General features: G+C 48.5%; 1 protein-coding gene across 1 annotated transcript in view; it reads right to left on the reverse strand.

Moving 5' to 3' along the window:
• EPHB1 (EPH receptor B1) overlaps positions 1-21858 on the reverse strand; it is a 298646-nt gene that overhangs the window by 59582 nt on the left and 217206 nt on the right. The window contains exons 8-10 of the mRNA XM_060098903.1: positions 19534-19642; positions 18636-18700; positions 5993-6115 (exon numbers count right to left, since the gene is read on the reverse strand). Coding sequence (XP_059954886.1) covers positions 5993-6115; positions 18636-18700; positions 19534-19642 — 297 coding nt within the window. The remainder of the gene's footprint in view (positions 1-5992; positions 6116-18635; positions 18701-19533; positions 19643-21858) is intronic.

Raw genomic sequence — 21858 nt, forward strand, 5'->3', positions numbered from 1 at the left:
GCTCTCCCCAGGGCATCTTTGTGGCACCAGCATATGGGCATACTGAATTCTAGCCAAGAGGCTTGGGTATTCCAAACTGCTAGCTAGAGTTTGCCATCAGAAACAATGTCTCTATACTTAGCTGCCATTTTCCAGAACAGTGACAAAAGTGGCAGGTAGTGTGGGAGTTACTTTCACCAGACTAAGATCAACCTTATCTGAGTTTCAGTTTTTGCTCTACCGTTAACTCAGTCCAACCAGTAGCATGGCCTTTGGCAAGCTGTTCACTGAATGTGGATATCCTTACCAGCCTACAAATGCATGCCTGCACACAGATGTGCACACACACACACACACACACACTAACACACAGGGCTAACAGGGCCATTATGAGAGTTGAATGAGACAATGCTCGTCAAGTATGTACATGTTGCGTGCATGCCAGTTATAGTAATCATACTTACAGGCAATATGTATTTGATTGGCTCCTCTGGAAACCCTTCCTGCTGTGACTCTTATCCAGTATGAGGCTACCCTCATCCTGCCCATCCTCTCTCTGAGTGAGCCCAAGAGAGTCAGGCTGGCAGGTGACTTTCTACCAAATCATCCCCAAGAAACACGTCCTCTTCTTCAAAGAGAAATGGTGGGCCTTGCTGACCCCATTTCATCCACATACATCACAGATTCCCTCTCCCCAGCTCTCCTTACCCAGCCCTCTCACCTCAAGCCTCTTTCTCCTTCACAGTAAGCCATCCATGGACATGCTGGATCAGCAGCTGCTGAGTCCGGGGAGGATGTGTTTATTAATTAAAATACAACTGGCATGTCTCCCCTTGGGTGACCCCTTATGGTGACACCTCTACCTATATTTTCATGCATGTGTCATGCTCAGGGCTGCTGCATACAGTTATGTAGGTTGCACACTGCATGACCCAGGAGCACCATTCATGCTGTAGAGCCCAATTAGACATGGCAGCTATGCTTTATGCTCTGGGCATGTCTACAGATCAAACCGATCAGAATTAAGCATTGGATCAGAGCTCCATAGGTCAATTGAAGCTGACCTGTGAGTGACTCCTATGAGTCAGATGCATGGTTGTAAAAAGCTGACATTCTCCAAAGATATCAGATGGCCGTCTGCCCCCTCTAAAGGGGCTTCAATCATTCCCATCATCTGCAGGGAAAAGAGGAAGGATCAGCCTTCCCCATTCCACTAGGCTCCTTTCAGAGCACTGAATGACTCACAACCTCACTCCACCTCTCTCTAGTCTCTCTGCATTCTCCCAAGCTCCACCCAGTTCTCCAAATTCTTATCCCTGTTATGGTTTCCCCCCAAAGACATTCAACCGTACACAACAAATATTTAACTGAGGACCTGAGTGCCACACCAGGCCAAGCATGAGACTCACAGAAGTACTTAAGTTTCATCACTCCCATGGAACTTTGAGCATGGTGATAAAAGAGGGTCACTAAACAAATAATTACATAATGATTAATGAGCTAATTATACAGTTGGCCCTTGAGCAACATGGGTTTGAACTGCACAGGTCCACTTATATGCAGAATATTTTTCAATAAATAGGTACTACAGTACTACATTATCCACAGCTGGTTGATTCCAGGGATGTGGACCCATGGATACAGAGGGCTGTCTGTCAAGTTATACACGTGGATTTTCAACAGCTCGTGGGGGTCGATGCACTTAACCCCATGCTGTTCAAGGGTCAAATGTAATCCAGTCCTCTTGATTGGTGTCACACCCAGCTCACAGTGATTTGTTATTTATTCCTTTGTTCAATATCCTCAACAACTGTAGAGGAAACTTTGGAGGTTGGTGCCATTCTTCAACCTTATAGTTTTTAGATTTTACTCTATTGGCCTTTACTCGCAAGCACAACCTCCAGTCCCACACCCTGGGGGCCAGGCAGCCCCCCTCTCCCTTCAAGGTGTTTAACCTGATGGCCCTCGCCTCTGGCCACAACCTCCATGCCGTGTCTCCCCATCAACTCCGGCCACCAAGCCCACTGGTCACTCCATTCGCCATGTGTGGGTACATCCTGGTTTAGATGAGTTTACTCACTGCAGAGCAGCCTTCCTTACCGCCCTTGATCCCAGCATCGGCCATCTCAAAACTTCTCCACGTTTCCAAGCCCCAGAACTGGTCTGCATGCCTCTGAGTCCTTACCTACCCTTTCTCAGCACCCCTTCCACTCCAATCGAAACACAGGTTCATCAGGTTCTTCTCCCCCTCACCCCTACCACCCACCCTGCTCAGAAAGCACCCCACTCGCCATTTTCTACAGGATAAAATCCATACTGCAATCTCTGGATTGCCAAGCCTCAGCCTGATTCCAGAATTAATGCTTGATCCCTACCTCCAGGAAACCCCTCCCCAGCAGCCTCCTTTCAGCCTTGTTCTCAGAATGTGCTGCACACACTGTCAGCCCATCCACAGTCTCCAAGCCCTCAGGGGACTCTTCCCTGACTCTTCTCCGGCCATCAAGCCTCTCCTCCTCCCACCTCCGGGGCTGCGAGTTCTCTGGTCCCTTGTCTTAGCTCTCAGTCTCCTCCCCTCCTCTCGTGGAGTGGGACTGCATCTGTGTTAGACAGTAACATATCAGCCGGAATTATTAGGCACTGAGTGTGTTTTCCAGAATCCACCACAGTCACAAGCTGTGATCTTTTGAATTCTCAACCCAATCCCTCCTGCAACAAACATAGCGCTCCCCTCTGGATCTATTCTCAGCAGGAATGGGCCAGTTTGTCTGCAACCTCTTTGAAATTATCTTGCACCTTCTGGAAGGCCAGAGTGTGCTGGTAAGCATTCAACTACCAGCTCTCCAGAAAACGAAGAAACAAAGACCCCTGATTTGTAGTAGTTGCTAATTCTCATGGTGTAGATATGCCTCCCATGGCTAATGTCAAACTACCAACATGATGCCACCGAACACAGGGCTGGAAAAAGATGCACATAATTGGCTCCTGCGAAGTAGTGCAAGCTGGCTCCAGCACACCACTGCTGGAAGGTCATGGTCATTCCCCTCCTTATGTCATTTAATTTTCCTTTTCTGTCTCATCCTCTCATGAGTTTCACAGAAACTTACTTTTTCTACTAGTTTCCATCCTTGAAAGCTCAGGCCACAGGTGATCTCCTTTGTGAAGTCTTCCTGATGCCCCAACTCACTCCCAGAACAGGGAGCTAAACACTGCTCTATGTTGATGAGGTGGCGCAATAGTTAAGAATCCTCCTGCCAACGCAGGAGACACGGGTTTGAGCCCTGGTCCGGGAAGATCCCACATGCGGCGGAGCAACTAAGCCCGTGTGCCACAACTACTGAAGCCTGCACACCTCTTGTACTCTGCAACAAGAGAAGCCACTGCAATGAGAAGCCCTTGCACAGCAACAAAGAGTAGCCCCCGCTTGCTGCAACTAGTGAAAGCCCGCATGTAGCTACAAAGACGCTCACTGCAACTAGAGAAAGCCCGCATGTAGCAACGAAGACCCAATGCAGCCATAAATAAATAAATAAATAAATAAATTTTTTTTAAAGTAAAAAAAAAAAAAAAAGGTCACAACCTTTGCACATACCTGTGTTGTGGGTTGTGTGAAATAGTGAGCATGTTACTGGCCTGTTTCTCCACAAGACTTTCAAATCTCTGAACAGGAGAGTGTCTGTTCTTCTCCACACCCACATGCAAAAATTATTCAATAAGAGCTTATTGAGGGAAGGAGGGAAGGAATAGAATGAAGGAAGGAGAAATGATTTCTGATTCTTCTTCTCATGTTGTGTTACCATTTTGCAGCCCAGATTTGGTCCCCTGAGCCGAATCTGCCACGTGGCTAAGGAAAATATCGCCAATTACACTGCATAAATGTTACCTTACAAAATTTTTTTTAAACTCAACCTTCACACCAGCTCTTTTAGCACAAGGTGAAGTCAGTCTCCGGGAGGCAGGGCGTGGGAGAAGCAGGAGTGGTGACAGAGAGAAAGAACCGGAGAGTGGGGAGAGGTTGGCACCAGCCAGGAGTGTCTCCTGTTGAAACTGTGTCAAGTTACACATAGTGAACTCATATCCCCAGGGGTTAGCTCTGTGATTTCTGAATCGTGAGCAGGTGGGTGTCAGGTAGAGGGCGGTCAGCAGCCACTGGGCAGAAGTCTTTATCCCAAGCTGCTGGCCATCTTATAAACTGCTACATGTATCCACCCTCCCCAGGATCAGGTGAGCCATGGCGGGGACTGAGCCTTCTCTGAGTAGAATGCACAAGAACGGCAGCATCAGCAAATGCTACCCAGCATCCAGCAGTTGGTGAGCTCACTCCAAGTTGCCACTCCCCAGCAGGGTCATAAAGTGAGAAGGCTCTTTACTCCTCCCCTGACAAAGTCGGGAGGGGGGCTGACATGTGCTCTCTGGGATGAAATGCAGTCCAGAACACATTGCTCTAAGCACATGACATAAATAACAACATTAAAATCACTAGCACCATTGTCACATGACATAACAGCAATGAACAATATGGAGGAATAGGGTGCCAGACTGAACGCCCTCTCACCCTGCCCAACACTCAAGTTTACTGGAGAAGTCTGAGCCCCTATGCGTGATCAAGTTTATCTGGGATCCAACCTTCCAAGGCATGATCCTTAGGTCTGTCAGTGTCTAAGGGAGAACAGAAAATTATCTGCACAGAAGTGAAAGTCGTGGTTCAGTATTTAATGAAAGTCAATGGGAAATACGTATAGACTCATGTGGGTCAGATTATGGTCGGCCGGCTGGAACACACGAGGGGTTGGTAGGAAGAGAGTGGTGTGTCCTGACAGGGAGAGTCCCAGCACCCACCACAGGGATGCCATGAGGTTGGAGCTCTTTGAGAGGTGGCTTAACGGGGCGAGGTTTCAAATGTGACTTTCAATTTCACAGATGGCTTTTTGACCCCTCAGTGCATTAAAAGAGGCAGTGAATGGAAGGAGTGTGACTTTCCCCCTAAAGATAATATATGGAGCGGCTGTCTGGAAGACTTTGACTAAACATATTTTATGGAGTTTAAAATATTATTCGGAGAGGCAACCCCATGGCTCTCCAAATACTGACATGAGAAAAAGCACTTCCATACATAGGAACTACAAAGAAGAATACAACCTATGAGTGAAGAGAGATTGAATAGTGGCTAATACAATTTAAAGAAGACAAAGAATGCTGTAGAAACAAAAGTAGGAAAGAGGACACAAAGCAAACACATCTTTGAGAAGATTCAGAAAAGATAGCAGAGGGGCAGTAAAGAGATTACTTCCAAAGGAATGATATTTTGGGATATTTTACACATTTACGTCAGTAAGGCTGGATCCATTGCCCAACTGACTCAACTGCTGATCCATCAAAGGAAGATGAAAATTTTAGATCGGTCTTTAGGTAGAATTTCCTAAGAGCATCTCAGGCAGTTAATTCTCTGCCAGGCTGGGTTTCTATTCCAATGCAGGAAGATGGATGAGAGCACACGTTTCTGGGACAGAAATTTGTCTTGTATTACCATCCATATCATAGATCTTTTGTTTAAAAATATGGCTATGGGTGAGCTTTCTTCTGGAAATAGTGGTCCCTCTTTGGTTTATCATGGTCTGCCTCCAAATCCATGGACATCAGAAAAGGAGAACTGAAAGTGTGGGAAGAAATCTTGGCCCAAAGCCATGGAGATATGAGAGTCAGTGAAGGGGATACTAGGTCCAGCTTCTAAAAATGTATATTTCTCAATTGGTTACCCTATCTCTCTCTCTTTATCTGCATTTGGTGGTCCATTTCCAAAGCTATTTCTGGATCTTTTTAGACTAGAGTTGACTTCTCTGCAATACCAAATAAGCTTGGACACCACGAACAAGCTCCCCAAACGATCCTTAGCCACACACTGTAGATGGCTTAGACGTATCTTCTGGGGAAAAAGATGGTAGAGAACACCCAGAGCGGTGGGAAGAGGTTGTCTGGACACCAAGAGAACAGAAAGGAGGGGAGGGGAGAGCCATACCTGCTCCGATGACCTCTTCGATTTTCACAAAAGAGACATCAATCTCCTTGGCAAACTCCCGGACAGCTTCGTTGGGGTCCTCATAAGTGAAGGGGTCAATGTAGATCTTCATCCCTGGGGAGCCTTTTTAGAGGAGATAAGCAGGGTTAACATCCCAAAGGGGACACGGCGGTCATTAAGCACTGGCTGATGTCCCCAGCTGTAAGGGTATGACCAGGGCGGGGGTGTCTCTCCTACACATAGGGCTGCCTCCCTTTTCCTGGCTGGGCCTCCCCATCTCCCTTCCCTCTGTGCCACGCTAGCCTGGTTCTCTGTTCTCTACTTCTCCTCTGTATTTTCTTCTGTTTTTGAGCTCTTGATGAAATGTGGAGCAGATTACTTATAAATGACAGATCGGGACCAGTTCCCACACCGGGCACTCACAGAAGGCAAAGAAGCTGATTGATGCCAACCAAATGCATTAGCAGAAAAGTGGTGGTAAAATGGTAGGGCAGATATCAATATTATCACCTTGACAACTTTCCTGAGTGGAGGCCACCGTTAAGGTTATAACTGACGGCTGTGTCCAGGGCTGGAAGAGGGATGAGGATGGATTTAAAAAAGAAAGAAAGAAATTGCTATTAGAAAAACCTCAAGATAGGAGTGCTAAGCCAGTATACCAGAAGAGAAAATGGGAAGAGAAAAGCATAGAAAACACTGGGAGAGGAAAGAGCAAAGTCTACATAGAAAAAAATGAGGTGGAATGAAAGAAAAATGGTGCTTGAACCCCCATGCCTTCAGACACAGTGAAGCATGAAAAGTGAATAAAATGGTGAATGAGAAATACATAAAGGAATATGGACTTTGTCACTGATGTTTACAGAGGCAAGATAAATAGGTGTGCACGGGGACAAAATAGAGAATCGTCATTGCAGAAAAAATACATTCAAAAAGTGGAGGAGAGGGGACAAAATAAAGGAAATGGAACCCAAAAACAAATGGATTCATCGCAATGTCGTTTTTCACCGTGCTGGATGTGTCATTAGGCAAGAATGGAGATGGTTTTCCTGGCGATGATGTGGTGGGAGCTGAGCTTCGAAAGCTGCTCAGCACGGTCTGGCATCGCATCCTTGGGAAGAGCAGCCATTTTCCCTGCCCGTCGCTGCTGTCTGGTTCGTGGAAGAGGCAGGTCAGCAGGGCAGGCAGGTGTGCAAAAGCCCAAGTGCTATGCCCGCGGTGGAGGCTGGATCTCAGGTTCCCCGAGCTGAGCTCCTCTCAGCGTACACTTCCCACCCGGCCACGGTGGCTTCTTCTCAGTGAGTCCGGGCCCTGAGCACATGGTCTAGTTTTGACATCTTTCATCCAAAAAACTTCTGGTGACGCTACAGCTCGCCCAGGTTAATGTTGCCCTGATCACCAGTTCAGGCCAGAATACAATCCAGAGGGAGAAGGAAGATGCAGCCAACGATTAAAGGGGGATATGTTTTGAAAGCCAGAGAGAGCCAGGTGCTTTGAAAGCTGGGTTATTCCCAGTCATGAAATGAAAGCACTCCAAGCATGCTAGGTGGCTTGCTTTAGGGTGGTTGACATCACTCTAGAATGCTCTTTGAAAACTTGGGGATGACAACATTGGCTTTGGAATCTGCTGATGGAACTTTGGACAAAGCAAATCCTCATCTTTATAATAGAATGTTCTAATCCCTGGGGGGATGGAGGGAGGGAGAGAGGGGGAGAGAGAGAGAGGGAGAGGGAGAGGGAGAGTTTACTTTAATAACAGTGGACAAAGGGGACAGAGCTGGAGGCTCATCCCTTTCTCCTTTGGTCTGGAGAACAAGTGAAGTGCAAGAAGGATTGAAGCCACACAGAAAGTCTAACGACCCAGACCAGTATCTCCAGGCGGTCTCACTTTGGGCTTCTCCAGAAGCAGCAACTTGAGACAAGGTTTTGAAAGCTAGTGGCTTATCTGGGAGGTGATCCGAAGAAGTAGCCGCAGGCAAGTGTGACAGGTAGGAGAGGAAGGCAGCCTGTGAAGGGTGTGCTCTCAAGGCACTTACTGCCGTGGGGCTGTGAGTAATTGACACAGGCTTAACTCCCCACCCCCTAGGAATCTCTGAGACCATAGGCTTCAGAGTCAGCCCACCCTAGGGTGGAGGGAGCTGGCGAAGCTCCACAGGACTCTCATCAGTCATTGGTTGAGGGCTGCCTGCCCTGCTGGGCAGGTGGGCGGGGAGATTCCAGGGCCTGAGAGATGCTTAGGTGAAGAAACACAGATGCTTCAGGTGGAAGCTGGCTAGTGTGCACTGGAGAGGTGAGCTCAGGAGACGAGGTCACCACAAAAGACCCACTCAAAATGCCACAGGGGCAGCAAGCCAGTGTCAACAACCTGTGACTTCTTCCCAGTTCTGGGCTGAAATGAGAGAAGGCTCAGAGCCCAGAAGCTGGGATCCAGGGGTGAGGTCAGAACCCCAAAGCCTCTCGCTGGCCAGGCGTTCTGAGCCAAGACCACATACATCTCGTATGACATTGTTTTCCTCTGCTGACGGAGGAGGGAACACCTTCCTCCTGGGGCGGCTGTGATATTAAGGACCGTGTTGCAAGTGACATGCCTAACACGGTGTCTGATGTACAGGGTGGCCTCACAAGTTGATATGCTCGTGATTATTATCAGTAAGTTGTTCTAGGAAGTGTTTGGGGCGGTAGGAAGAGGAAGCCGGGGGGGCGGGCATGGGGGCTGGGCATTGGGGGGCTGTAAACCGCTTAGGGTTATATTAGTTACTTTAAAAATACCACCTTGTTATCTTGCATTAAGGGCTTTTAAACGATGTATGCTAAGCTGTCCTACAGGAACTCTTCCATGGAAGCTAATTAAACAACCTAGAATGTGCTGTAATGAATGGTTTGCAAGTAAAGACATATGTAAGGATGAATGAGAGAGGGTTCCGAGTTAATGAGCTCCACAGATATTGGCCCCAATCAGTTCTGGGAAGGAGCTACTCCCAGAAGGTAGAGGCCCATCTCTTGATGGTGCCAGGATTCATTTAGGCCAGTGGCGTCCAAGCAAGGGCATCTGCATGGGAGAAAGTTCACATTCTAATCACTGTGTGGTTTATGCACGGGCAGCTGTGCTACCGCACTGGCTTGTGGAATTAAGGAGTGTGTGTGTATGAGTGTGTATGTGGGTATGTATACATGTGAGTATGTGTATGTGTGTGAGTGTACAAATGTGTGCATGTGTGAGCACACATGATGTCTCAACTGCTGTTCTGGGCCAGGCAGGGGCTTTGGTCATCACTGAAGCTTTTCACAAGAAGCCAAGGAGGTGGCACGAAGCCTAGATCTGGCGATGCAATGTCAATTTAGAACATCCTGCACCTATGCAGGGTAGGAATCAGTTCTTGTTTTCCCTGAAATTGAAGATACCTTTGTTAGACTGAAGAAGGAAAACTGAAATCAGAAGTCTAACAAATGGTTCAAACTCAGTGCTTTTCCTCTGACGAGGGTCAGATAGGACCAGTCTAGGAATGGCTGCGGGCAGGGTCCCTAGGTGCTAAGTCTGAAGAGTGATTTGGCGGAACACGTGCACTAATGGCTCTCCCTGTGTCCACCTCATCTCGGGATGACACGTCTCTCCAGACCTCTTCCCCACGTCACAGCTAGTCCCAGAAGATGATGAGGAAAAATAAAATGTCTTCAGCTAGGCAGAACAGGTCATTTGTCTTTTGGCTCATTTTGTGTTTCTGCATAAATCCTGCATCAGCCTGTTTCTGCTCCCACTTGCCAGTGAGCAGTTTTTAATTATCAGGGAAATGGTATTTAGTGCAATGAATCACCAGACAGTGAACAAGGAATTCGAGTCAGCTGTGGAGTCGGGCACAGCCAAACGTTTAGAGACAGGGCTCAGAAAATATTCTCAGATGGTGAGTGTTGGGGAAATATTATTAATGGCAGTTATAATAATATCAGATGTAATACAGCTCTATAATGTAAGACATTTTATAATGCTCTGTCCAATGCTTCACATTGTTAGTGTTAATATTATAATATTTATAATATCTTATAGTTTCTTATTAGTTTCATCATTTTTAACATAGGTTACATACCTTTGGCACAAACGTGGTATGTACAGATCTAAACTGATTGATGGTGCCGAGAGAGAGAAAAGAAAAACTTCAATTTTTATTTATTTATTTTTGCGGTATGCAGGCCTCTCACCATTGTGGCCTCTCCCGTTGCGGAGCACAGGCTCCGGATGCACAGGCTCAGCTGCCATGCCTCACAGGCCCAGCCGCTCCGCGGCATGTGGGATCTTCCCGGACCGGGGCATGAACCCGCATCCCCTGCATTGACAGGCGGACTCTCAACCACTGCGCCACCAGGGAAGCCCAGAAAACTTCAATTTTATGATCTTCTAGTTTACTAATCTCTATTAAAGATCTGACTTGCAGATGCGTTTATTCTTTGATCTCAAAACCCATTTATGCTATGAGTGGGGTCACAGCCTGGACTGTTAAAGCTTCAAAGGACCATAGTCCCAGGAGATCTGCAAAATCTTAAACGTGAACCAAGGCTTTAAAGATATTAACTTTGGGGAGGAATGACTTCGCCATTATCCAGAGCCTTCCTGCATGGCAGGGAGCAGTCCTTGAAGCACAAGAAACTCCTGGGTATTGTTGGAGATCCTGTAGCAGGAGATTAGTGTGCTCTCAAAAGGGAAGAGGCTAGGATAAATTTGGGGGATGCTGGCAGATTGTGGGGTGTAGCTAAAAAGTCAGCTCGACATGTTTACAAGTGCCAGGGTCTCAGGGCGGGATAGTGTGGGCTGGTAAAGGGCCAGTTCTAAACAGTAAGTGACATTTAGGTATTAAAAGTGGAAGAAGAAGATGGAATACTGCCATTCAGCCCTCTTGTGCATTCAGAAAGTACAAAATCAGTACCACAGACAGCTTGCGGGTCCCATGAGGGAGGCTTCAGGGTGCCAGGAAGAGCCCAGTGCCCTCCTGCTGGTGGAGGATTCCTAGAATCCCACAGTAGGGTCCGGAAAGCTAGTGCATAAATTAGGTTGTTTTCAGTCGTTGATATCTTGTGTCCCAGCAGGTTTGCTGGAGCCATAGGAAAGGGGGACACCTGCCTCCTCATTCCCCATTCTGGATCCAAGGCAGACTTTGTCTGATTCATGACTCACGTAAATTTGGTCCAGATATCTAAGCACAAGAGGGAAGCTGTTTAGGGATCTGCACATAAACTCCGGTTCCTGGGAGGGACCTCATCCAGTCCTCTGCCTCAGAACGTTGATCACCCCTCTTTTTCTCAATGCTGACCAGACACCCAACTAGCCCTGTGCCGGGGACTGTGGGAGCTACAGGGAAAACAGAGCTCGTGGAGTTCTCAGGTCACTGAGATGTGAACAAACTGGGAGCAGTGCCAGAGAGTCTAGAATCAGGATCCCACACCCGGAAACAAGCTGTAAGTGCTGCAGAAACAAGAGAAGACGGAGGACCGTGGATGCTAGTCTTCAAGGTCAGAGTTCTAGAAGGACAGGTCACGTGGTCCTTCACTGAAGAGGGAGAAGCTTGAAGTGTCACGAGGCACAGCTCAGAGAGAGAGACCTGCCATTGCGCGAGCTGGGACAGTGTGGTCAGCTTGAGTGTGGAAGGAAGGAGGGGTCTGAGGCGGAACAGTGCTAATGCACTAGTGGGAGGGCCTTGACTACCATCAAAGGCACCTGGATTGCTGCCATTGGACACACAGAGCCAACAACTGTGCCAGCAGCAGGGAAGGGATGTACCGAGAGCAAGGCATGGGGAGTTCATTTTGCTGACAGCCCGCAGCATTCCCTTGCATCGTTGCGGGGAAGGGGCTGGAGGCAGAGAAAACAGCTCTGAGGTTGCTGCTGTAATTACGGTACAAGATAACAGTTTTTAAGCACAGCATCACAATGACAACAGCAGGAGAGGCAAAAGAAATTTCAGAGGAATAACTGGCAGCACTTGGTGAGCAATTAAAGATGAGGAATGAAGGAAGGACCAGAAGAATGCGAATCAATGCCAAGACTTCCAGAACTAAGTGGTCCTATTAACCAGGTGATGGACTTTGGGAAGGAAACCCTATTGTTAGGGAAGTTTGCACACGTGGCTTTAGACTTTGAATGCATGGGTGAAATATGCAAGGCCTAGAAGTCAGTCAGAAAACTCAGAATGGAAATGGAGCTGAAAGGCTGGATGTGGAGTGGTGGATGTGGTGGACACATGAGTTACCCAGAGCTTCACACAGTTGAAGCTGTTGATGTGAAAGGCTGAGGACAGGTAGTTTCTTAGAGCAAATCTACCAGGAAAGGTTGATGGGCACTAGAAACACTTTGCTCCGCTTGCTTGGGGTGTAGACCAGGACGATGGGTGGTTGTCTTTTTCCCTGAAAGAATGGAGGTCATGGGTGTCCAGCCAGGGCTAGAGGGAGAATCCAAGAGAGGGAGCCCCAGGGTGGGCAACAAGGCTGGTGGGAAAGCACCGAACCTGAGGAAGCTTTTCCTTCCACCTTCTGTTTGGGGGTTTCACCACATTTCAAGATTTGTTCTTAAAACCACAGTTATTGCCTAATATGTGTCTCCAAGAGAAGGAAAGTGGACCACAGGCTACTTGCTATTGAGGAAGGTATTTCAGGAAAAATAATTTAACATCTCCCTTCTTCTTAGGTATCAATGACCAGGACAGGCAGGTCCTTCCAGGCAAGGCCCACTGTCTCTGGGCCACTGAAATCCTGCCAGGAAACTGATGGCAACAGCCCAGGAGCTGGGGACTCAAAGAGTTACCCTGGTTTCTAGAGGCTCTGGCTTTGACCCAGCAGCAGACACATGGGTGCAGCTATAGCTCGTTAAATTTATTTGACATTTAATAAGCACTCACTGAACACTCAGCCACCTTTTGCACCTGGGGGCCTTTCCTCCTCTTCCCATAGGCCCTCATTTACTCATGTTCAGGTTCTAATGCTCCTGTTACCTTCAGGAGAGGCAGCCAAAATATCCATGGTCTGTGCCTCTCCTCCAGCTACACCTGACCTTCACCCTGGTGTCCAAAGGTGATTTCCAGTGCGCTGGATGCTGTGTCCTGAACGGTTCGGATATGTCCCTCCCACCCAGAGTCAAGAAAGCTGGGTGTAGAATCTTGGGTCGAATCAAGTCCAGTGTCCTACCTAAAGCAGGAATCCTCTCTACCACATCCTCTACAGCAGCCTTTACTGATATCTGTCTCTGCAAGACCAGAGAGCTTACCTCCCTCCCCACAAAGCAGCCTGTCTCTGTGTGGACAGTTCCAGTTTGGGGGGCTGTTAGTATATTGAATCAAAGTCTGCCTACTCGGATCTCTCACCGATGGTTCCATTTAACATGACAAAGCACAACAACAGTATCACCTTTCTTTTGCTGTGATGGTGTCATGCTTGATTTTGACCCCCAGGTTCCTGCCTGCATTTCTCCAGCACCAAATCGGTTGGTGTCTCTGAGGTGACAGGTCAGGACTTGGCACCCTCCATGGGTCAGCTGCTTTGTTGACAAAGCCCTTCTTGACACATGGGGTCCCCAGAACAAAGAACATCCTTCTAGATGTATTCTCACCAGCACAGAGGACAGCATTTCTGTGTATCACCTCCTCTGATCCCAACTTTAATTGTGACCACAGAGTCATAAAACTCTGGACAGGCTACTTGACTTCTCTGAGGCTCTGTTTCTTCACATGCAAAATCTACCTCATGGGACGGTTATGAGGATCAAATTAGTTAATTTAAAGTTACTGTGCTCGGGCCTCCCTGGTGGCGCAAGTGGTTGAGAGTCCGCCTGCCGATGCAGGGGATACGGGTTCGTGCCCCGGTCTGGGAGGATCCCATATGCCGCGGAGCGGCTGGGCCCGTGAGCCATGGCCGCTGAGCCTGCGTGTCCGGAGCCTGCGCGTCCGGAGCCTGTGCTCCGCAACGGGGGAGGCCACAACAGTGAGAGGCCCGCATACCGCAAAAAAAAAAAAAAAAAAAAAAAAAAAAAAAAGTTACTGTGCTCAACATAGTATGTGCTCAAATTGGAGGCTTTTAGTAGTGTTATTCTGCATTAATAACACTGCTTAGCCTTTTGTATTAGCTTTTTCTCACTCCTATTAGGCATGTGATCAACAAAGTACTGAAACTTTTCCATACAAACAGATAGCAAGTCAGGTCTCCTCCTTTTTGTACCGCTTTATTTTTGTTTTAACCAACACTAGCTTCTAGATTTATCCCTCTAACATTTTGTCTTGCAGATTTCCAATTAGCATTCAAAGCTGTTGTATAGTTCTGAATTTTGATTCTGTCTTCTGTGGAGTTCCTTAAGCCACCCAACTGTTACCTACAAACTTGATAAGCATCCCTAGGCTTGCACCTGACTCATGAATTTAAAAAACAATCAAACAAACAAGCGATTGAATTGGACGAGAACTAGAATAGAACTGGTGACTTCCTTCCTGGCTGACAGACTCACTAACCCACTATCTTTTCGTATGACGACCAGCTCTGTACCCACTTTACAATGCTTTCCCATGGGAGATCATAAAATATTTTTGCCAAAGTAAAAATCCACTACATATACAATTCCTCTTGAATTGACTAGATGCATAACCCTAGTAACTGAGATGAGGTTCCCATAACTTTTCTTAACAATCCTGGGTTCATTCCCAATGATCACTGAATTTAGTTTTAGAACCCATCTGCTTCCCAGTCTCTTGAGCATTTGGCAGGGATCAAGCTCACCCTCCTGTTCTGTGGTCCCTGTGTTCTGTCCTCTTGTCCTGTGTGAAAATTAGTGTGTTTGCCAGTCTTATGGTCTTTAGACACATATCTTATTTGTTTTTGCTTTTCTCAAAGCTTAACAAAAGTAGCCCGGTGATTATATCTGCAGTTGCCTGTAACAAGGAGATGATTCTGTTAGGGTTGCTTTCTGAAAGGCCTTGACCCCTTACCAAGCCCTTACCTTCTTCTCTCCCCACCCCTGCACACTCCATCCATCTCAGACATCAGTGCAGTGTCAATCACCATCAAGTGTATAGTTGTCCATCCAAGTCCCATAAGTACCTGGTAGCATTTCCAAAATGTAGCATCAACTGGAACTTTTCTAAAGATAGATTACCCAGCCTACCCTGGCCCGCCTGGATCATCCCATCCAGGCAATTTTTAGTCAGCCAGCACCTTCTGCGGACTGGCCCATGGAAGCCATGAGAACATTTGAACACCCTTGAACATAAACCACAGGTTCCCAGGCTCTTCAGTCCAGCATCCAGCACCACATCCATGCACTTTCACTTCCCTACCTGCCTTCCCTCTAGTCTCTTTCACCCCAATCAAATCCCCCCTTACAAGTCTGTTCTCTGTGCTGCAGACTCAGAGCGGGGATGTAAGCCAGTGCCTTATGGAGCACTTGGCATTCTCAAATCGACCAGATCTGCCAGGGCTTCACGGACTAGAGAAGGTATTATGTTTGCCAACATTTCTGTTAGGTCTCCTTCAGCCTTTGCATCAGCTTGAAAGGCAGGTCTGGGAGGGCAGGGGCCGCTGACCTCTGTATGTAGCCTTATGCCCTCCCTGCCTATGGGGAAGAGAGGCAGGGGCCCTCTAGGGTACTGATGAGTGAGGCTGGGGAACTGCTGCAGGTTTTCTGTCCCTCTCAGGGCAGGAAGCACTTAGACGTCTAGGTTACCATCCACGTCCCACAGCGAGGTACATGCGTGTGGATGGCCCAGGAATGGTTATGTGCACACATTCACATCAGGTGCATCCATCTTTCTGCCTCCTGCAGTGGGACCCAGAGAGAAGACCAACAAACCACCAACCAGGACTTCTGAGATTAGTCCTCACCCCATTTTGACTTGCTCCTGACCTCCAGCCACCTTGAGCCTCTGCAATATGGTAAGATCATGGGCTCTGCAGCCAGGTTTAGAGGGTGTGCGGTCCACCTTGGCCACCCATGAGTGGTGAGACCAGGCAAAGTCATGTCGTTAATGTCTGCCACCTAGAGTGGTTGTCAGGGTCAGAGGGATTGACATGAGCCTCCAGAATAAAGGTCCCAATGCACCAAGTAGGTTTTCCATAACTAATTACTCCTACCCACCCCCATCTCGGGCCAGGCCTATTCTCCACCAGAGCCTTGAGTTTCCTCTTCTGCTGTATGTGTGCTGAGTCTTCTCCCAGCTCCACAGCCCTTAGACTGTCATTCTCCAACAGTAATAGCTTTAGTCAGAATGATGGATGTCCGTGGGAGAAAATGCACTAATGCACCTCAAAACATGAGGCTATGAGTTTAGAAAACCAGAGTGCAAAGAGGAGCCAGGTTTCGGGGACTGGATAAAAAGAGAACCGTTATGAATAGGAGGAAAGAGCATTTATAAAAAGGAGAACGGATTGAACAAGAAGACAGACTTCTAAGGCCAAGGAGGGAGTGAACTCTGGTCCATGAAGAACTCTGCGTTCCCGGGTCCCACCCTCACTAGTTGCAGCAAGGCCTCTGCGACTGCAGACTGGGTGGTGGGTTTTCTGTGGACCCTGAGAACCAGGAAAGCCTCTTCTGTTGGTCTTAGAGGGGACAGCGTTCCCCAGAAGCAGGCTGTGAGCACTTTGGGAGCAGACCTCTGTGCATGTGGGCGCCATGTGGCGGCCCAGCCAAGCCGGCCCCTCCAGAGCAGAATGGTCAGGTCTGAGGTTGAAGTGCCCCAAAAGGCAGCAAGATGCATCCCAGCTTGATGCTTAGGGACTTTCTGTACCCCGACTACGGGATGGTGACAAGGCTTAACTTACATGCCTTTAAAAAGGGACATTCTCACCTTCGGGTGTCTCTAGTCTTCAAAATGGCACTCCGCCTTTTGAACCCAATTTTGTGTCCTCTGCTTTCAAGCCCACATGGCCATCTTTAAATGTTTCATCCAGAGTTCAAAGGATGCCAAATCTGAAATAGACTTTATAGTGGCTCTCAACACGGCCAGGAGTCAGCCCAGAGCAGGGAGGCGGGGCAATGTCAGAATCCCAAGAGGCAGAGGCAGGGGGGCGGGGCAGTGGAGAAAGCCCTCCAGGTAAGTCTGATGCACCCTGGAGGGGGCACCTTCACTTAAGAATCACAGATACATCACAGTCTCTGTTCTTGGGAAGGTAAGGCCCTGCCTGAAAGGGCAATGCACCGGTTACTATAAGAAAAATCATCTGTAGATTTTGCCGTGAGGCGCAGAGTCAGGATGTGAGGCAAGGAGAGAGAACACATTCAAGTTTCCCCTCTAAAACCAGTGATGTCTGGTTAAAATGGAGGCCCAACTGGCCTGCTGGGGGAAAGAAAGAGGGGTAAATGGGACTCTGAGTGTTGCAGGAACTGTGCCTATAGCCTTAGAAGGGGGCTGCTCTCCCAAACCCTCACTCCCCATTTGTGCTCCTGATCATGGGGGCTGCCTGGACCACCGTGGAAGCCTCAGCCGGTGCCCAGCCCACAGACCTCTCCCAGCCATGACTGTGGAACAGCAGCCCAGCTGCCAGGGGCTTGGACCTCTACAGACCCTTGGCAGGTTCTTGTTCTTGGATTGAAAGTCCCCGGGGGACAAAGTCATATCTACAGAGTGGCCTTTGTGCAGCTCCAGCCGGCATCGACCTTGGCCACGCCCGAACACCATGGGGGCATCCTGGCATCACTCTCCTGCCGTGGGTGACCTCAGGTGAAAACTTTTGCCTTGGAGCCCATTTCCGCTCCCAGAACCGCCCAGTGAAAGTCAGCTTAGGATGTGTGTAGACGGAGCCTGTTTTGCATGCTCACTGCCCAGTGAGCAGGGAGAGGGGGCAGGCACAGCCACAGCAGGACTGAGGTGAGATGCAGCTCACGATGGAAGCCTGGGACAGAGAGGGCACAGCACACAGTGCTGGGGCAGGTTTCTGAGGGCGTCCATGGAATTCAAAAGGAGTTATTTAGAATCAGAGTGTGTCTGCTGTAAAGATCTAAGCGTTCTGCTTTCTGGACTGAGTGGGACCTTTGCAGATCCTGCAACGTTATCATTACACAGATCAAAGAATAATCCTGACAGAGGCCTTTACGTTGCACGTTGGCGAGGGGAAATTTTAGTTATAAAATATTATATTTAGGTTTTGAAAAAAAACAGAGTAGATAATGAGTGAGAAAAAACTTTTAAAGGCACTGCTTAAAAGAAAACACTTGGGAGATATCCCAACACTTTGGCCTCTTGGGCTCTGCTATCTTTGTAATTCCCTACATTCACGTTCTCTGGCTTATCTGTGAATTTTGTTAACACATTCCCCAGCCGCTCCATTGGATAAGATAAGGCAGAAGATGATAATAGAGAGCCCTCCGTCTTTTCCCACTGGGTCCGATTTCAGGATTCATTGGCTTGTTAAACCCAGTCTTCTCCCTGCATCCCATGTCCTCTATGGGCTTATCAATGCAGAAGATAATCTACCCACCAGGCATCCAATGAGTGCCCACGACGGGCGGACACAGATGGGGTGGGCAGCCTCGGTCCCTGGGGACCCAGCCGCTGGGCGCTGTGGCTCGGGAGGGGGCTTGTGATTGGGACCGGCCAGTCTGGCTATAAGGAGCCCTCCAATCACACGCCTGCTCGACTCAGTGGTTCTCCAGGGCTCATGTGGTAGGTGTCTACTTTCTACTCACCTCGGCCTGTGCTGTAATGCTGGAGCTTATCACTGTACACAGCTTCTTTGCTGTAAGCCCGTTTCCTGTGGACACAAGGGAGAGGACTGCTCTCAGCTGGGGTGCACCTCAACCACTCTGCTCCCGGGCCTCCTGTCCTGATGGGGGCTCACCCAGGCACCTCGTGGGATTGGGTACTGCAACTCTCACTTTAAGTGGAGCTCCTGTCGTGGCCAGCATTCTGGCTTGACCACCACCTTGGGCAGCTGGGTCGAGGTCTTTCAAGTCACCATCTCTCAGAGCCTAGGCAGGGATGTGCGTCTCCATCATCAGAGCTTGGTGCCAAGGCTCTGGATGACGCCTATTAGCACTCTGGCAGCACTGCAGAACTGCTCGGGAGGGGCCCGCTGGATCTGGGCTAACCACCCAAGGCAGCAGCAACAGTATTAAAAATTCACAAGGCCTTCAGGGCCAGCCCTCCTGAAGGACACAGAGCTCCTCGTTTCCTCCTCACTCCCCTCCTGCCCCACTGCACCCTGCGCCGAGGGCCCTATAGCTCTGTAGCCAGAGGATGGGCTGCTGCACAGGGTGTGATGCTCCAGTGGGTCAAGTGCAATTTTGTAACTGTCACTCCAGGAAAACCATTGTGTGTAAGTGGGCTAAACGGCTTGGCTAAAATGAGGTTTGAGGACGAATGCTCAGAGCCTTGCCCAGCTCTTACAGAGGATTTTATCCCAGGCACAGAGAAAATAAATAATCTGGAGAATTCTAGGCTGCCTGTGGACGGAGATGGGATGATGACTGACGGTGCGTCCCTGAATGGTCAGGCCCTGTCCAGTCTGCATGACATGGGAGGGGTCCACAAGCGGGGCTTCCTGGGTCTAAGGAGAGCAGGTGCGGGCAGGAGTGGGGGGCCTACCTGCTGCAGACGATGGAGATGGCCACCAAGGACACGACGAACACGACCCCGGCTGCCGCCGAGCCAGCGATCAGGGGCAGCTGCTCACGCAGTTCAGACTTGTAATCGTCTAGGTGAGAAAGAGGCATTAGAAGCTTCCTGTATGCCCTTTGCATAGGGCTGGTACTCAGTGATGACAACAAAGACATTAGATAGATGATAGATAGATAGATAGATAGGTTCTATGCTTCAGAGCTGTAAGCCTCACCCAAACCAAGAGTAATCTTTAAGTCACAAATAAACAAAAACAACAAAAACCAATTGACAGTGTCAACAATAAAGGCAAAACAGCAGTGACAGAGGATCTCAGAACTAAATTGATGACACTGGTCCCAGAGCAGAGGTGACTCCGATCTACACGCCCTCATTCGGAAGGTCTCTCAAAGGTCTGTCAGCAGTGTTAACGATACGTCTAATAGGGGGAATGGAAACCACTGCTGAAGTACCTTCTAAAACACAAAGTTGCTGAGATGCAGCCCAGTCAACAGATTCGCTGAGCAGAGATTTAAGAGTATCTGCAGCCAGCCAGCACTGCACCCAGTGCTTCAGAGGATGAAGGAAATGCCAAGAAACAGCCCAGCACTCTCAAGCTCACACTCAGAGAATGGGTCCAGGTTTCTGCTGGTGTTAGAACCAGGCTGTATCACACGGGGGAGTGGTTGCCCGCCAGTCACAGAGGCAGACAGAGCTCGCCCAAACCCTGGCTTTACCACGGGGAAGCTTGGTGACCTCGGACAAAGCATTTAGTCTCTCTGACTCTCAGACGTCTTATCTGTTAAAATAAATTTTTTAATCAGATCATGTGACATATTTCACAGTGTTTGATCTATCACAGATGCCCTTAATACGAATTCTCTTTTCCTTAATCCATATAGACCACTTGGCCCAGTGGGCTATTATTATTATTGTGGTTATTCTCTCACTTGGTGTCAAGGAGCCATTATCGAATGTTCGGGACTGAGGCAGACGGAGGTCAAGCTAAGTATGTGCTATAACAAGTAGGGTAGCTGGATATAGTGAATAAAAGTATGGGCTGGCCGGTTAAATGTGAATTTCAGATAAACAACAAATAATGTTTTAGTCTAAGTCTGACCCAAATATTGCATGGGAGATACTTAGACTAAAACATTATTTGTTGTTTATCTGAAATTCACAACATTTAACTGACCATTCTGTGTTTTATCTGGCCCTCCTAACAATAATTCCTCTTGAAGTGAGGCTCTCATGCCCTGCATCAGAATCCCCGAAGCCCGACTGTACCTATTTCCAGGCCCCTCAGACCTACTGAATCAGAACCTCTGAGTGAAAGGCAGGGTATCTGCGTGTTTACCAAGCACTCCAGGTGGTTCTTATGAAACCTGATGTTTGGGAGCCATGCTTCAGCTCTGTGGGTGGAGGATGAGATTTCAAAAGACAAGGATGCTGTTCTTGAAGCCTCCCACTCTCTAGAAATCAATTTAAAACACTGAAGGTAGAGTTTCAGTTTCCCTCTGCTGCGAGCTTTCTGTAATATGTGTGTTTGAAGAAAAAATAATTTGGCAAAAAATAAAATAAAATTCATGTTAATTAAAAAATTCCTAAGCCATGTGACCTTCACCCTTTCCAACTAATTCTAGAGTCAGAGGCTTGGAGAACCAATATCCTTGGGTTTAGAAGTCTCCTCCTCCACCCACAGAGTTGAAGGATGGTTCTCAAACACTGGGGTGCATAGGAATCACCCAGAATACTTGGTAAACATGTAGATACCCTGCTGTATAAATGAAAAAAATGAGGCGAGCAAGTCAAAAGTTAGCAGGCTGGGCTTCCCTGGTGGCGCAGTGGTTGAGAGTCCGCCTGCCAATGCAGGGGACACGGATTCGTGCCCCGGTCCGGGAAGATCCCACATGCCGCGGAGCGGCTGGGCCCGTGAGCCATGGCCGCTGAGCCTGCGCGTCCGGAGCCTGTGCTCCGCAACGGGAGAGGCCACAACAGTGAGAGGCCCATGTACCGCAAAAAAAAAAAAAAAAAAAAAAGTTAGCAGGCTGTAGCTAAGAGCAGCCAGGACCACAGCGGCTGCCCCACGTGGACGTCAACTGCCCAAAGCATGGTCACTGACACTGGGCGGGATCCCACAGGTCCTGCCCGCCCCAGTGACCCTATCACTGACAACCTTCAGACTCACCTTTGTGCTGCATGGAGGCCTGAAGCCTCAGTGAACATATTACTACTGATGTGTGAACCTCAGTCATTAAGATAAATACTCTCGAATTTGGCCACTTACCAGAACTCTCCTACCTCCAACCTCTG

Source organism: Mesoplodon densirostris, chromosome 5, assembly GCF_025265405.1.
Source record: "Mesoplodon densirostris isolate mMesDen1 chromosome 5, mMesDen1 primary haplotype, whole genome shotgun sequence".
NCBI lineage: Eukaryota > Metazoa > Chordata > Mammalia > Artiodactyla > Ziphiidae > Mesoplodon > Mesoplodon densirostris.